The 18396-nt window shown below is 39.4% G+C and overlaps 1 protein-coding gene across 2 annotated transcripts in view; it reads right to left on the reverse strand.

The window, feature by feature from the left end:
• Nucleotides 1-43: 43 nt before the first annotated feature.
• Nucleotides 44-18396, reverse strand: part of cdk2ap2 (cyclin dependent kinase 2 associated protein 2) — a 44892-nt gene continuing 26539 nt past the window's right edge. Inside the window, exons 1-5 of one of the 2 annotated variants that reach the window (XM_085276843.1) lie at nucleotides 6404-6552; nucleotides 4979-5134; nucleotides 4608-4699; nucleotides 2192-2312; nucleotides 44-754 (exon numbers count right to left, since the gene is read on the reverse strand). In XM_085276843.1, the coding sequence (XP_085132969.1) occupies nucleotides 687-754; nucleotides 2192-2312; nucleotides 4608-4699; nucleotides 4979-5033 (336 nt within the window). In that variant the 5' untranslated portion in view covers nucleotides 5034-5134; nucleotides 6404-6552 and the 3' untranslated portion in view covers nucleotides 44-686. Of the gene's footprint in view, nucleotides 755-2191; nucleotides 2313-4607; nucleotides 4700-4978; nucleotides 5135-6403; nucleotides 6553-18396 lie in introns of those variants that run through there. The other variant, XM_085276842.1, reaches the window with a different exon arrangement.

Raw genomic sequence — 18396 nt, forward strand, 5'->3', positions numbered from 1 at the left:
AAACCTACTGTAACATCTTAAAAACCTAAAAAGCATTTTACAGTTTTTTTGTGATTTTTTTTTTTTTTTATTTATACATACCGAATCTCAAAAATCTGGTTTACAAAATTTCCATACTAACAAACTGACATGAGATATACAGAGTTCTTGGGAATGAGAAACATCCGATGTGTGTTTACAAAATATGGAAAACAAAACAAGGGTGAAAGGAACAGGAGGATATTCAAGATGTACAGAATAACAGAAAATGCTCATGGGTTGAAAACTGGATGTTCAAAATCGACACAGGAGCACTGGTGCAGTGGGGACATCTTTTAAAAAAGTCAACTTTCTTGGTCAAATCCCATTGTTGAACAAATATAAACATTCGCATCCACTTTGATATCCCCAGCTTGACCTAAAAATGTGCTGAAATTCCCCACATTTTTAAAATAGATATAAAATTTTCTGTTTGCGTACGCCCAACGAGTTGCAGAAAGTTTGTCTTTACCAAAATGGGCGAGGGGGAAATGCTGTGAACAGATACAAGGGGGCATAATGCACCTCTAAAAAGCCAGTGGAAAGAGGAAGGATTTAATTTATAATAACAAAAAAAAAAAAAAGGTTATAAAACATCGAATGGGGATCACGATGTGGGCAGGTGTCACAGGAAAAACAGTGCCAGGTGGAGGGATTTGTCCAAAAGGTTATGTGCGGGCGCTTCTCTCCGTCTCTGCAAGACACTCCCTGACCAGTGCACGGGCATGGATTATACCTGTATGACACAAACACAAGGCAAGTTTACAAAAAAATAAAGAAATTTAAAAAAACCTCAAATACAACAAACGCAACAGTCATTACTGCCAAGTTAGAGGTCTCTCATTAACCAAGAAAACTGAGTTGATTTAACCCATAAAAGTATTTTCTTACCTAATTAGTGAAAAGTTGCTGTCATTTCATATTTCAGCTATACCTCAAAAACACTTTTTGGCTATCATGCCATTTAAAATTTTAACTTTCCTTTTATACTTTTAATAAAATTCTAGTTTTTGTGTTTTTACCCCAAACTTCCTGCATTTGTTTCCTATGGAATTACCCTATATTCTTACAAAGTGTGAGTGTCAGGAATATATTTTTGTGGACCACAAAGAGTGCAACCACTTAGGTTATTTTACACAACAAGAACTAACACACAGTTTATCCCCAGTGATTGTGTCACTGTAGACAAACGCTTGTGCCATTCACGGGAAGGTTCAGATTTTTACAATATAATCCAAACAAGCCCGTCGAGTATGGCCTAAAGATCTTCTTGGTTTGTGATGCACAAATCTGGACTCAACAAAATGGTGGATGAAAATACCAGAGAAGGGAAAAAAAGCACAACTGATCCTGTTCCACAATAAGACCAAAGGAGGTGTAGATACTGTGGATACACAAGACTTCTGGAATGATGCATTTTGGACACACAAGACTAAAGTGGAGATATTCTGGGTAATGCACAGCACAACACAAATCAAACACAGCATATCAGCACAAACATCTGTCTTGAACTATCAGAGTGGTGGAGGTACAGAACAAATCCCTGCAAACTTCAATGAACTGAAGCAGCTTTGTAAAGAAGAGTGGGATCATTACTCCAAAGATATGAAACTCAGCCATACAGAAAATGAGAACTTATTTTTAGTTATTGCTGCTAAATGTACACAAGCTACCAAATAATAGAGTGTACTTATAGTTTCACAGGACTGCACAGTCATGTGACAAACCTTATCTTTTAAATGCATGTATGCAACTCAGTTTCACTAAATTCTTCACTGTGCCCCACACTTTGACAAATGTGTCTTAGTGGATAACTGACTGTGATAACTTCCAGCTGTCATGGGGGGCTTTACCTGGCAAATTTCTTATAAATGTGTTTATTGGGCTTTAAGTCTTCAGCTGGAGTCAGAGACAATTTTCTTTATATAAAAGGATAATAACAGAGCACTGTTACTGCAGCTAGTAAATAAGCATTTTCAGAATAAGCTGTGTGAAATCCACATTCACCAAAGAGCTAAGACAAGTGAACAGTTCACCAGTCTTCCTCTGATTCCATTTGCATAATAGATGCATTTAAAAAAACAAAAAACTTCACCCCACCCCCCAAACACCGAAACAACAACAACAATGATCTGAATCCTACTGACATGCACTTTTGACTACTAAAACATACCTCTCTTTAGCCTCTCCATAGCGCTCTTGCTCCCTGCGTACGTGGGCCTGATCTCACGGCTCATCTCCTCAATGACAGACAGGAGCTCACTGTAGGTGGACCCTTGGGACACTTTCACAGGCTGTTTGGGAAAGTAGTAAAAAACGTTAGTCATGTCACAGTTCCACATACACACCAGACATGAATGAAAAAATGTAGATTTTTTTTCTTTTTTTGTAGAATGACATGAAAAATATGTTTGCTTTTTACAGCAGATGTAACAACAATGTTCCCTGTAATTTTTCATGTGTCTGAGCGAACACACAAACTCCCTGAGCGGACCCTTGGACCACTGTGAGCAACAGCAGACTTGTGCACTGTGATCACGCCAGCATCGAATCCATCCAAGTTACATGGTTTATTAAAATAATCAAATTACAGCATTTACATTTATGTTAGACTACTTTTAATTAACTGCTTTAGCCCACTTACAATGAAAATTTAAAAGAAATCTTGTTCATGACCTGTGTAGTATGTTAACACTATTGGAAGTACAAATAACTTGAACTCCAATTTTGAAAACACAACTTTATTTTTTTTATAAAGCTCTGACTTGTATTATGAGTCTGAGTCTGTGGTCTGGGAGAGAGTCCTGTAACTCTCTGTCTGCAAAATACAGTATATAAAGACCAATGCTGGGCAATTAATTATATAGTTACTTCTTCAAAAAAGTAACTGAGTTTTGCAAACAACAAAGTTTTTTGCAGCTGTTTACCTAAAAGGTTTTTTTTAAACAAACATTTCACACTATTTACAGAACAATCAGGTGTTCTGCATCAAATCTGATGCCACACAAATTATTTGTGCCACCAAGAAAATAATTTCTGTCCACTATGATAAAGGAGAACATCAAAAGCCTGATACCTGCAGGCCTGACAACAGGAGATGCATCACTCCTGTAACACCTGTAACATTTAGTTCTGACACACACAACAAAACTATTGAATACACTACACACTAACTACACAAGATTTGCGCTAAATGTCCCAAATCACTCACATCTCAAAACCGCCGTAACTTCTAAAACTTCCTCCCGTTTCTTTACAACTAAATGCCATGTTTTGATTGCTCGACATGGTACATTTTTCGACCAATAGGAAAGAGTGGGGGTGTTTTGTCTTTGCTAACAGGCGGAGATTGCGTTCGAGCGTTTTCCTTATAAAACGCTGTTTTTACTGTTTCAGGAAGGAAGAAAGAAAACCAAACATTGTATATTTCTTTTTTTATCACAACTCTGGTTTCACATGACCTATCAACACAATTTAAAAAGTGGTATAAAGTCCAGACTTTTTCCCGTCTGTCCTGCTCACATCTCCAATGGTTGTACACGTTGTCATTAATGTGGCTTCACTCCACATCAGCCACGCCACTTTGCTGGCTAAAACACCAGTGTCGGCACAGAAGGACGCTGTCATAGCTTGTTAACGACGTTGATTAGCTGCGTATATACGAATGTGAATCGCATCATTGGCTGGACTATGGGATAAGGTGGCATCGTTCTAATCCCATAGGGGAGCAGCCAGTCACTCACTGACTAACACTATAAAACAGAATTGTTAACGTATTTACTTTAATTTCAATTCAGGTAAGGATTTTTTTTGTGCGCAATGCAGATTTTTTCTGCACAGAGACTGTGCCAGCTGTGCGCAATTGCGCACGCGCGCAGCTTAGAGGGAACATTGTGTAACAATGATGAAATAATTATAATACTGCAATGATGTAGTATTGTAGTGTTCAAGTATTCACTGTCTCATCTAACAATAATGTAACTGCTCCCATGTCCTCTCAGAACTCTTTTGAAATCAAGTTCCCTTCAGTGGTTTCAATTTATGCTAATGAAACATGCTTCAGTCAAACCGTGACCGCCTTCCACTGCCAACAATATTTACTGTACTTAATCAATATAGCACTAATAAGTAGTGCAGAAAGGCACATTTTTTTCTACTACCTTAGAGGGTGACTTTACTGATAGACATTTCTATAGTATCTTCTTGTATGTTGTAATGCTTTAACTTAACTTACTTAAACTTAACTGTTTAACTCCTAATGCTTCACTTTTTGCTGGATGTATGGGAACAAAAACAAACTTCTGTGCAGCTTCAAATAAAGCAGATTTTATCACGCCTTTCAGAAATAATTCAGTAACAGTAAAGAGGTGAATTTAATCAAACCCCAGGCTGGGACATGAGTGTGAAAAGTATGTGAATACACAAGTTGTTTTTTTTTTTTATTTATTTACTCAGTTAAGGTCCAGTATTGACATAATCAGAGTGGTTGAAAATCCATGTTTGGTGACCTATGCTTCAGTAAAAACATGACAACTCTTTACTAAAGCAGTCTGTATTCAAGTATCAGAGCAATTAAATTGTTGTTGTACCTGAACAAAGCCCATGGAGGGCGGGCCAAAGTCACTGAAGGCTGGCCTGAAGTTGGACGACGATGGAAGAGAGGGAGAGGGCACAGAAGACCCTGGCCAGAAGGAGAGAAGAGATAGAACACATTAAAGGCTGAACCTAAAACACAAGCAATTTTGTTTCAAATGTAAAATCTTAAAAAATAGTTTAATAATACTATTATGCTGTATTGTTAATGACTGATAAAATATTGTGTGGGGCAGCACTGGTTTATGAAGGCAATGGGACTGTTGAACATAGTCACAGTGTGAACTGCTTTATACATACACACCACAGGAAACTGACAACATGCTAATAACGGCACTGCACAACATTAAAGCTGGTCCTAAAGTACCTGGTGGAGTGTGGTTGGAGCCAGATGGTGCAGGAGCAATGGGTTTGTAACTCATGGCGATTTCAGCAGGCAGCTCCCCGTACGACGTGCCGCTTCCTTCAGTCCCGTCAACCCGATACTTATACAGCTTTACAGGTGATGATGAGCTCCTAAGAGCTAATGCATAAAGATACACAGAAACACAAATGCAATTCAATCCATGAATAGAAGGAAGCAAAGGAAGCTGTGAATCAGAATAATCAGGAATCACCATCAACAAAAGTCGGAGAGGAAATGAGCACAATTGACCTTTCTTTAACAGCAGTAGCAAGACTTGTCAGCCTGGATGTGTTTGGGAGCAACACAAGCATTTTTTATGTAAAAACGGAGCACGTTTGCCTTAGGTCACACATTACACAACAAAATTTATGACCTGTCAGTGGAAACGTTTCTCATTCAGGTTGCTTTTGCAGCAGAGAGATGAGAAAACCGACAGGAAACCAAGGTCCTCACTGCGGACATTTTATACTCTGTGCTAAAATGACGCCTTTTCTTAGGTTCAACTTTAACATTTGAACTTTATGGCAAAAATTAACAGGCTTGAATTCAGAAAAGATCATTATGCTGTATTACATGATCATTACTGCTGTAGTCACATTTACTTCTGATCAGACATTCGCAGAGCACTTGTTTTGTACATCCCCATGTCCTCTATATATATATAAATATTAAACCTTATACTGCCCCATTAATTATAGCAAAGTTATTGTGAAAAATTTAAAAAAAAAAGTTAACTCATTCACAGGGGACCAGGTGGATTTCAATGATTTTAGCTGACCCATGATAGTAACTTGCACTGTATGGGAAAGTACATTAAATCTTCCCATTCAGTCACAAAACAACAAGTGCCATTAAAAACATACCCATGCTCGTGTTCAACCAAATGAGCTTTCACAGGTCATCTAAGAGTCCGCTGGACTCTAATTTAACAATTTGCAGCAAAAACATCGTAATTACAATACAAGTTCCCTAATCTGTCAATGGTACTCTGACTGCAGAGAACCATAGCTTAATATCAGACTACACTGAATGTGTCAACCTGTGAACTGTACTTGTTTTGTGTTTTAAGCCGCCTCTAATGAAGCTTTTCATAGGCTGGGTGAGTGTGAATGTGGTCACTCAAAGTCGCACGAGGGGAGCCCAGAGGTGCTCAATGAAACAAAAGCTGACGTTAGCATTTACATAAAGCTGCCAAGCTAACTACTACTTGGTAACGTTAGCCGGATTAGCTTGCTTTTGCCGGTTACCACAAAAACATAAGTAAACCCCAACCAAACAGGCTTACCGTTTACATTCTAATACAGACAGCGACTATTAATAGCGTTAAACTAAACTTGTGACCACCGATGACACCTGAAACGATACAAAAAAGTGGCAATTTTGTACCTTTTTAGGGAGACGTGAAATCCTCTGTGGGACGCGAGCTCTGACTCTTCCTCAGTGACTGAGTCTGCGCAGACGAGGGGGCTGTTTTTTCTTTTTCTTTTTTTAATCTTTACAGCGATTTGATTGGTCGGTTTACATGTGACATATGTCCTAAATGTTTTCGTCGCCAGAAACTACTACCGCGCCAAACCCGCGTCATACGTAGGGAAAATGAAAATACGAACGCTGAAACAAATGGCAGATATAGTTATAGATAAATACATTACGATATTTAGGAGAGAAATTCTTTCCCATTTACATAATAATTATAAAGTCTAGAAGAACTTTTAGACTTTGAAACATGTCTGAATAGTTAATATGAAATGGGAACATTTTACCCCTTGATGTACCTTCATTTTTCTGTTTTCACTCCCACATTTTAAATTTAAATATATATTTGCGTAACTTGATTGAATGCTTTACTCATGATAAAAAATTGTTCCCATTAATACTTTATTACATAGGTAATTACAATTCATGCGAAGGCATAGATAGATAGATAGATAGATAGATAGATAGATAGATAGATAGATAGATAGATAGATAGATAGATAGATAGTCAAGGCTGAGAAGGTCTGGACATGTGCAGAGGGATAATGGATATACTGGACAAGGGATGTAGAAGGAGAGAAAGGGAAAGATCAGAGGGTTGATGTGAAAGAGAAGAATGCAAGGGACAGGGTGAGATGGAGGCAGTTGAGGCGCTGCAGTGACCCCTTAAATGGAGCAGCCAAAGAAGAAGAATAGGATCACAAAAGATGTCCTTTTTGCAGTACTTCAGCATGTTTACATGTTACACATTTCGATGTTTTTTTTCCTCGCTACCTAGCCTGACCTGTCTCCCCAATGTGATGTTTGTGTATTGCATGTACGGTCGGCAAGGTCGGTCATCTTCGGGAAAAAGACCTGCAACTGACAAATAAAGGCTATCTCATCTCTCATCTCACATTTCCTGTAGTAAAGCAGCGGTCCCCAACCTTTTTTTTGCGCCACGGACCGGTTTATGCCCGACAATATTTTCATGGACCGGTCTTTAAGGTGTCGCGGATAAATACAACAAAATAAAACTAGTACCGGTACCGAAAAAAAGAAAATTTATTCATAGCACACGTGAAAAGACCAAGGAAAACCAAGTAAACGATAAAAACGATAACAAAATAACGCTGAAAATTGATAAAAACCCTGAAAACTATACATTTCACACCTGAGCCTCAACTCTCGCGGCCCGGTACCAAACGACTCATGGACCGCTACCGGTCCGAGGCCCGGGGGTTGGGGACCGCTGTAGTAAAGTACCAACATTTGAGTTTAAATACACTGAGCTGAGCTTATGATAACTGTATGATGTTAAGTTTTCATGTTGATGATGTTAAGTCCTAATATGCTGTAATAGTTCTCAGATAAACTCGGTGGAATAAAAAAAAAGAGAAATATTCCCTCTTAAATACGGGAGCTGGAGTATAAAGTCAAAATACTAAGGTAAACTACAAGGACCTTAGAAGAGGTATAATAATTCAACAGGTTATTTATTTAATTTACATTACCTGAGGTGGTGGAACTATTCTAGTTTAGCATACAGATTTAGCCTCATCTGCTCCAAAAGAGTGAACAGACAACTATGATTTTGTGGAGATGCAATGTCATCATGCCCCTGCTGTAACATTATGACCCTTTGAAGTACTGGAATCAAACACTGTAGCACAAAAAGACCCATTTGCACTTCTGCATCATTATATTTTGGTACAGGTGGGAGATGTATTTATGGATGGAAAAGAGATCACTTTAACCTGCTCCAAATAAATCACCTATCATCTTAATTGCTGTTTTGACAATGCACTTGTTTGCAGTGTGAAAATGATTTTTGCTCATTTGCAGCAAGGCTTTACTGTCTGCAATGACAGACATTATTAAAGTATCATTACAAAAGATTGCACATTGTGTAAATTGTAAATAGAAAACACAATAATTATTTGCTAATTAGTAACATATTCAATGTATCTGAAAACACAAAGTACCAAGACAACATTGCAAATACTTGCAAATACTTGAAACCTTGTATTTTCTTGCTTTTAGAAAGAGATTTTTTAATTTATTTTTATTTATTTATTTATTTTTTGCCTGTCCCGTTTGGCTCTTTTGCCATCAGAATTGTTGTCTAAAGGCAAAGAAAGATGCCCAACGGATTTACTTTACCAAACTGACCATCCCAGCCTTGCCGTAATGGTCCATTTGATTCACCTTTTATTGTTTATTTTATTTTCACTTGCTGAATACGGGACAGACTTGACTGGGGGAAAGAAGGGGAGAAAGAAAGAGGGAAAGAGAAACAGCTGAGAAGAGGGACGGGGGAGAAGGGCAAAAGACAAAAACCAACAGAATGGGCAGAGAAAAAAAAGAAAAAAAAATGCATCTATCGATCACCTGTTGAGAAAGAAAAAAGAAAACAAGCAGAAGAGAACAAGAGTAATAGAATAAACAGCATCACAATGATATATGGGAATATGACAGTAAATACTAAATATTAAACATTATTGTGCAGCACATAAGATCAACAGAACACAGTGTGCTTTGAGGTAGGAGCCAAAAAGGGTGTAGTTTGTGGGTGTGATCACCACCACCAACGCACCGACACCTGAGGGAGTCCGCCACTGGCAGGGGAAGTGGTGGTGGGGGGAGATAGGCCTCCAAACCTTGGAGGGCCTGAGATGTCCCCAGAAAGGTGGCGTCTGATACCCAACCTGATATATAGACACAGACATACAGGCACACACAGACACAAACATCCATTCCCACCCTCATGCTCTCATATGCACTTACTCCACACTCAACCAACGTGGAGACAAACATAAAGAGACGCTGTACACACAATCACACTCCCCAAGCGTACTCTACGAACCGGGCTAGGTACCCTTGCCCCTGGAGGGGGAACTGCACCCAGACCCAGGTGGTGTTACCCTTTTCCCTGCGGTGGGGGGAGGCAGACCGCCCCGACTCCGCAGCAGCAGGGAGGCCCCACACTCCAGACCGCAGTCGGACGGCCAACTCCTCCTCCTAGCCCCCCCGCTCCAGCAGGCCGCAGAGAACGGGGGTGAGAGAAGACTCCAAACCTCCCTCCACCCGCTCATTGTAGTGTGGATGCATGTGTGTTCTAAGGTGCATTTAAAACCCAGGAGGGCATGGAGCTACCTGCCAGAGAGCAGCAGGTAAGCGCATAGTCCCTCCTGCTAGCCCTCAATGTCTACGTGTATTTAAAATTGAGAGGTGGGCAACGACGCCAGGGGTGAGGTGTACACCCTGATGGACCAAACTATGACCCCCCACCCCCACTAGGTGATGGAGCTGATCAAAGGAGCCCAGAGCAATCGATCTCATGTGGAGAGCAGTTTCTGTATCAAGACTAATGTAATCTAATAGATAATTTCTATATTGGTTAGAATTAAGATTATTTTTATTTTTCCAGTTCATGAGGACTGTTTTCTTGGCTATGCATAGGGCAGTGAAAACCATATGGGCGATATTCTTTTTTGAAGTGACATTATCTAAACTGCCCAACAAACACACAAAGGGGGAAGTTGGAATGTTACATTTCAGACACTTTGATAAGTCTTCACATATCTCGCGCCAAAACTTCTGAACTGGTGGACAGAACCAAAGAGCGTGGATATAATTGTCCGGTGAATTGGTTTGGCAGTGTGAGCAGTTGTTGGTAGACGTAAAGCCCATCTTGAACATTTTTTGAACAGATTTTTTAATTTAATGGCACCAACACATTTCCAGAAGGCCGGGAGCATTGTGTTGCATTGCGCTGCATCTCATCTTCTTTTAACAACGCTGTAACCCTTTCAGAACTGAAAGGATCATTTACTGTTCTTTTGAAAAGAAAGAGAATTGTTTTTCCATTCTTGCTTGATAAGCAGTACTGTTCAGCTTCTGAGCAGCGCCTCTGTGACATATTTTTCAAATCATAGGTGTTTTGCTGAAACACGCAACACGAGTAAAAAATGCTGTCTAGATTGCAGTATATCTGGATGCAAACTCTTAAGGCTACATATACAGGAATATGAAAAAGAAAGTGTCTAAAATACTTTATCCAGTCCTGTTAAAAACTAAGTACACGTTTACTTCTTTCCATAGGTAGTAAGTGCATAAGTAGCAGCTAGGTGCCGATAATCAAATTCACTTGATTAATTGATCATCAACAAGTATGACCAGCTCTGTCAAAACAGAAGTTTGGGCAGCTTGATGACAGCAATGTCAGTCATATTTATCAATTTTTCCCTATTGGTCACTTTGGATTGATGCCTGTGTCAGAAGTCTCTTCCTGTCTAATGAGGGTTCTTCCTCCTTAATATCGCTACCTTTCTACTGCTCAGAGGGGATCATCTAATTCTAAGGCAGGCAAAAGATTTTCCCAAGTGGCCACATGTGAACATCGAACTGTAGTGAAAGGCTGCACCAATAAGCTGAAGTTCATTCAGCTCAGTGTTAAATTTATCTCTTTGTAAGCTTATCGGAGTTGCCCTCCACAACAGTCCCAGGAAATATTAATTGGCCACCAATGATCTGAGTTCTGTCTTATACGTTGGGTCTTTAACTTGCTATTTCATGCATTTTAATGACACTTCCTCTCTGACAGGCACGTGCAGAGGGGGGGGGGTGGCTTGAGCACCCGCCCCTTTCCTGATGGGTGCCCAAAGTGCCCTTTTGTTGAGGCAACTTTTTTTTTTTTAATTATTATTTTTTTTTTTTTAATGTGTGCGTGCGAAGTCCTGTCTGTGCCCCTCAACAATAATATTTAACTATTAATCACAGTTTTGCTAAATAAAAGGATCTGGCTTGCATCAGTCACATGATCACTATTAACCAATGATCGCCCTTGACGGCAGAACGCGCTGGTTACGAGCCGGGAACGAGCTCACAAAGAGCACGCGCATTTGTTGCGGTCCGGAGCTGTAGGAGAAACACAAGTTAACTCAGAGACACAGACTGATTCACAGACAGAGCCTAAATTATTTCTCACAGTTTTTTGTGTCCTTATGGTTCCAAGCGCTGTCACCAATCTTTGCATTTTGTTATTATCTCATGATACTTGTTTAATCAGCTACCGTCTCTCCTATGGACTTTTTAATGTCTAGAGTCTCAGATCAACACAGCCCTGCCCTCCAGCACTATCAGCAGCAGGAGCAGCAGAAACCCCTCAACAGCAACATTGTACTGTGGCTGTAGCTCAGGTGGCAGAGCAGGTCAACCACTAATCAGAAGGTCGGTGGTTTGATCCCAGGCTGCCTCCAGGATACCAAATATCCTTGGGCAAGATACTAACGCCAGCTTTGCAGCCTCTGCAGCAGAGGGTGGATTATGCTCTTTTACCCACACCTGCAACTCAGGAGATAGCATTCGTAAATATTGCTCAAGGATGATGATTTCCCCAATGTCCTGAACGGTTTTATCTTCAGGGTGGACCCATTTTACATAAAGCTCCTTCAGCCGTGCATACAACTCTTTAGGGCTTTCTGCAGGGTTTACATCAAGAGATCGAAATCTCTGCCTATAGGTCTCAGGATTGATATCATATTTATAAAGAATAGCTGCCTTAACCTTGTCATAATTCAAAAAATCATCAACATCCATATGTACATATGCACCTCTTGCTTTGCCCGTAAGCAGCGGTACAAGGTGAAAAACCCAATCATGTCTCTGCCACCGACAGGCCATTGCAATGCGTTCGAAGGTAATCAAAAAATGTTCAATATCATCCTCGTTGGTGAGTTTTTGTAACTTAGGCTCCAGAAAATGGGACTGACCTGATGAACCAGTAACTGATATACCAAGACCAGCTTGAGGAAGAATGTCATCATCTAGAGATTCTGGATCAGGTGATTCAGCTGCCTGACCTTCAGGCACTGGAGAAGTGCGGGCTTGTGCTTCTACCTGTAACAACTGAAACTGGTGTTGAAGTGCTTTAAAACGTTGTTCTTGCTTTGCACTTTCCTCCTTCTGTTTAGCCTCTCTGGCCTCCTGCTGGCCCATATGTGAACGGAGAAGAGAGATCAGATCCAGAAGCTCCATTCTCCTCCTGTTCTGCATCGACTTGTCCTTCTGAGCCCATTTGCTGGCTTGGTACATCTCCTCGGACTACTCTCACACTCCTTGCTCCTCTCTGCATGGTTTGATAAGGAGTGGGGAGAAAAAAAAAAAACCCTGAAACTTTTATCTCATGCAAATAGTCATTTGCATGCAAGACAGTCCCATTGTTGTTCAATAAATGTGCCTTGTGAAAATAATTTTCTATTCTGTTGTAATGCATCAAACGTGTCTTTTGAATAATTTGATTAGCTAATTATCTTATTCACTAGTTATCTGGTTCATCATTTGGTTTTTAATTGTGTAGTGTATATAGCCTTTGTGTCTCAGATTCTATCATTGTATCCTGATATGAAATATTGTGATGATGCTAATTCTGAATGTTGGTTGTTGTGGAAATGGTTATTAAATAAACTAATCTTAAATCTCAAAAAAAAAAACCCCCCCAAAAAAAACAACTGTGCCTTTTTTGTGTGTGTGTGTATTTTTTTTAAACTGGCTGTATCCCACTGCTGCCACCAATTGTCATGATCCAAGCAGCCAGGAACACACAGGCACAAATGTAATCTTCAAAAAAATGGGTTTTATTATACCCCCAAAAAGGACAAGATGATTACAAAAATTCAAAATAACAAAAAATAAAGTTTTTAAGAACCAAGTGGGCCCATAAAAGAGGTTAACTTAACAGACCGCCACTCAAAAGTCATTTAACAAAAACATAACTCAACAAACTGACCTGCCCAAATGAGAAACAGCTCCAGTTATATAGCAAATGAATAAACCATTATATACACCAAAGGTGAAAACTAAAGAGATAACAGCTAACCATCATTCAAGAAGAACCCCATTCCCCCTGCATGATCACAATAGATGGTCCAGTCCACTTTATTGGCTTCTGCATTTAAACCAGCTCCACCCTCAGCCTCCTCTTTCAGCCAAACCAGGAAGGACTGGAGCGGAGGTCAGGTAACTAAGTATCGCAGTTGTGTGGTTGCATGCATCCATCACAATTATATACAGAGATTTATGGTACTGCAAACTTCCTGGTTTTCATTCAGAGCCAGAGTCCTAGCAGGCTTTCATTGCATTCAGATAAACAGTAGTGATGGGCAGATGAAGCCCCATGAAGCACTGGAGCTTTTCATCCAATTGGTTCACCCCAACGCGAAGCTTCATGAAGCTTCATTTGCTCTAGCAGGACACCTACTGGACGTAAAAATAATAGCTGGCATGAATTTGAAGAGTGTGGCATTTTGCACACAGCCTGTAAATGTCAACAACAAAAGGAGTGTGTAAAACACCTATAGTGTAGTGATGGCAGTATACTGTGTATATTTATGCTGGCAGTATGGAAAATGATTATTTGCGGCAAAGTTCGAACCGCTTCATGAACCAGTCACGTGGTACAGCCGGGCAGCGAGGCTTCGGACGTCATCATTTTCAGCTCCTCCCATAAATGAAGCAAGCCTCGATACGCGCTTCGCGGAAACGCCCCCTCCATTACTCGACACACGCTCCGAAGCCTCGATACAGAACGTCCCATCACTAATAAACAGCCTGTCTGGAGAGCAAAAGAATGATTGCATTTGCCAAAATGAAATCCCATAGCCATTATCAGATGAAAGCGCAGCCTTTTATTAGCTTTTTAAAAATTGTTGCATATTAAAAAAACAACAACACATGACACAGGAAGTTTTGAGCTGGATATCCCTTATCTGGATTTCCTGGATACACTGAAAACTCTGAAATATCTTTCAGCAGATGATTAGTCAACAGACTTTAAAAATAAATAAATAAATAAATATCAAATATTACGGTTCAGATTTCATAACTTGTTTGTGTATTTTTCTGTTGCTAAAAACAAGCAAAGAAAAATACCGCTGGCAAATCTTCAAGTCTAAAGTTTCTCAAAATGAAAAAACAGAAGTGCCTCTAAATTGTAATTAAGTAGTGTGCAGTACTTAAGCTAATGTGCTTAAGCCACTTCCGGCAGAGGCTTTGAAAGAAACGTTACAGCTTCAGTATAGAGCCACGCAGGTGCAGTGTGGATGGCCAGGGGAAAAATATGGAGTGAACCTAAAACAGAATGATATACAGGTAATTTGAAAATGTGCAAGATCAGGGCTTAAACCTGGTTTTAAGAAGAAAAAAATAAAATAAAATCCATAAAACACAGAAAATGTCCTGGCAATTTTCTGCCAGCACGTTATACATTTTAAATCCTCCTTATTTTAAAACAGTACATTGTACATTGTGTGTATTTATGCATTTTTGTTCAGTACAGAGTCGACTGCTTTATCATCACTTGCCAAATGTTTACTTTAATAGCGATGGAAAAATAAGGCATTTTGATGTGCTTTCATTTGACGTTTGTGATGAGAAGGGTTGTATTCTCACCCCATCTCATCAGCTGTGCCTTTCATCTAACATAAACTGCATCTCCCCCAACTCCAGTCGAGCATGTCTTTTTCAAACGACTAAAGCACTTGTAGAACCTGCGCTTGAAAGATTATATTCTCACATCAAACACTGAATAAAGGGTGAATCTCACCCAAAAAACACCCCAGATAACAAAAAACCCCTAGCTGCTTGAACAGACTTTATCTTTGTCTGTATCATATAATTCAATCTGGAGGTGACAAACTGTGTTCTAAATAGTAGAGCCTTAAAGCATTGCACAGGAAAGTGAGCTTTCTTTGGCTATGAATTCCATTAAATTATTATTCTAGCAAGCTGAAAACATTTTTAGATTTTGTGTGTGAAGTGGTGCTGTATGCATATGCTTTTTGTTGGCTGCGTAAGAATAAGCAGGTACATGCAAAGTGCTCCATTACCTCCATTAGTCTCACAGTGGCATGTGCAGCCATCAGAAATATCCAGTGTTGGGTAAGTTACTTTAAATTAGAAACTTAGTTACATTACTAGTTCCATCAAAAGTAACTCAGTTACTTCAAGTTACTCGTTACTTTCAAAGTAACTAGTTACTAGGGAAAGTAACTTTGGTTTTACTCAGAATTCTCTTGTTAATGTGCTGCTTCCATAACTTTGCCAGTCTTCTAGCTTGCTTACTTGCCACAAGTGCACTGTGCCACCTACCAATAGAAAGGAAAAATAATGTGCATATTTCCACGAGAGAAATCCCACACCTGGACCGTCATTGACTGCTGCCATGATTCTAGCCTACGTCACAGCGTCATGTGCGCTTTTTACATCCAACACAAAAACTGCAGTCGTGGTGATTTTGATTGTACTCAGAACTCGGAATAGGAAGATGTAGGTAACACCAGACTGCAGATGAGCTGCACACAGGGCTGGACTGTTTTTAATAATGTACTTAATAACGCGTTAGTCCCAACACTGGAAATATCACTGTTCAAACAGCACGTCTTTGTGTACTGATATCTCTTGCTGTGCTTAAAAATGGTCAGCGGGAATGCACTTTTCCATTTAGCAAAAAACAAAAAACAAACAAAAAAAAACCAACTGCCAAAATGCCTTAGCAGGATTCGAGAGTGTCCATAAGTGCGGCACTGTTGCTAGTAAGAAGTAAGTCTTTTTTTTAATGCATGGAGCTGGGCTTCTAATGCTGGTAAACCAGTCAGAATGCTCGTTACTGCTGATGTGCTGTAGATATTTTAAAAAACGATTTAAAATTCAGATTTTTAGACAGTTACGAGAAAATGTGCTCCCCTCAAAGAAAATGTGTTCAAGAGGAAATTAAAACTATTAGCAGCCAGTATATGCTGTGAGCTCTATGCATGACACATCTGTGTGGTTTCTGCCCGTTTCCAGCTTCACATGCTTAGTCTCACACAGGTTGTCGCCATGGAGATGCTGAAAGCCTCAGAAGTCTTTCAACCACATTTTGCGCTCTTTGAAGGGTTCAGCTTTTCTGATGAATTTGAGATGCTAACAACATAGAATGGACTGTTGCTTTCTAGTTAAATTCACTTGCTTTCATTATTTTTGTGCACAGGTGAACAGGTACTGTAGCACTTATGTGCCAAGACCAGATTTTTCTCATCAGTCTCATGGAGGTCAAATAAAAGCGGAAATAGCAATCGCTGTCTACACTTTTAGCGACCATCTTTAGATGAAAGGTTTATTTCTTTAAATTGGTGCATTTTAACACGAGTCAGCAGGGACTTTTGAAGGCAGCCTTAAGAAGGACTGAATAAGGCTGATTTTTGAATTTGATTTTGTTTGAGCTCCTAAGGTTGGTGCTTATACTGAATATTTGATTTTCAAGAAATATAGTCAAAAACAAACAACAGCAAAAAAAAAAACTTTTCCCTATTTAATTCTGTATACTATGTGTGTGTTTTTACTCTTCTCTCCCTGAATTGTTTAAAACAAGAAGGGACTGATCGAAGAACATAAATGTTTAAATTTATAAATTTACTTTTTGTCTTAGGTACAAAATCAATATAATTTAACCCTTCTGAGTTTGAATGCTCTCAAAGTTATAAGATGCAATTGTATGAGTTAGGGAACAGAGGAAAAAGCTTCTGGCAACTAGCAAGGATTTGCATAAAACAAAAAGTGCTAGAAGCATTAAGCCACTTTTGAAAACACCAGCTGAACATGAAAACATATTTTTACTGAGAAAGGCTGAGAGAAAAATAACAGGACACGGGATTTGTACAGTTGTTCAAAGACACACACACACACACACACACACACACACACACACACACACACACTTAGATTATTTTTTATGGAGGTGACAAAAACTTTGTTTGAGCAGAAAGACAGTATGAGATATTTAACCCCTGGGGATTCAAAGTGTTTGCAAAACGCTTCTCTTATCTTCAAATTAAATGCCAGCAGAACATTTTTTTTAAACCTTTTTTCTGAGTTTTTCTTCTAACAATAAGCTGCAGTGCAGGCTTTGGATCCTTGTTTAAACAGTGTAAACTTAGTTATAGAAAAATTCTGTTATAGTTATAGATAAGATCTGCTTGTAGATAAAGAGCTTCGCTTGGTAATGCCATTCTTATCAGCGCTTTGCATGTTTACTTGACATTATCAAAGAAAGTAATTGTTAATGTTTCATCAGGGTGTTTTTCATGCTGCAGTGCACATCCTGCTACTCCCACTGCCCACTTGAAGGTGAAACAGGGTTACATCGTCTGTTCTGCCTGATCCACTTGTGACCACTTTCACATTAGTTTTCATTAGCAGCCTGCCAAGTTGTTACCTTGCTTGCCTGATAGAACTCGAACTTCCTTGTTATGGTCGAGGCCATTTCTATTTTGCTTCATATTTTATCAACAGTGCAGCTTTTACAAACTAATTGCACTTGTTTTGCTGCTAATTTACACATGCTTCTACAATTCTAACAGGTATATAACAAATTAACAAATTCCTCTGATGAGGAAAAGCGGAAGGGAATGGATGGATATTGAGGGAAACATGAAGATGAAACCAGGAGATGTCCTTACTGAATCATCAGAGCTGAAGAGGTGATGGAGAAACAGGTTTACCTTTTAGGTGACATGAATGAGTTGAAGGGAAGTTATGAACTGTTTCTGAGAGACAAATGACACCAGGATCCTTTTCTATGTAGCTGACAGCTGGTAACTGTGCAGGGGCGGGTCTAGCAAAGTTTTTCCAGGGGGGCCAGGTAGGGCATTAACAGGGAAAGGGGGGCACAAAGAAATACTTTTTTCTTATTCTCATTTAAAATGTCTCGCTTTTATTAAATAATTATCTGAATCTTACAACCAAAGTTTTTATCTGATGTAAAATGTATAGAAATCATACATATACCAACAAGATAGTGTACATCACTGTCACAACAGCATTTGTTTTCATTCAAAGGCTTTATGGCTTTTCCTATAATGCCTGGTGGGCCGGTCTCTAGTCAA

This window comes from Mchenga conophoros, linkage group LG6 (genome assembly GCF_057382185.1).
Source record: "Mchenga conophoros isolate Kocher_MC1m ecotype Shallow Benthic linkage group LG6, M_conophoros_male_GT1.1, whole genome shotgun sequence".
NCBI lineage: Eukaryota > Metazoa > Chordata > Actinopteri > Cichliformes > Cichlidae > Mchenga > Mchenga conophoros.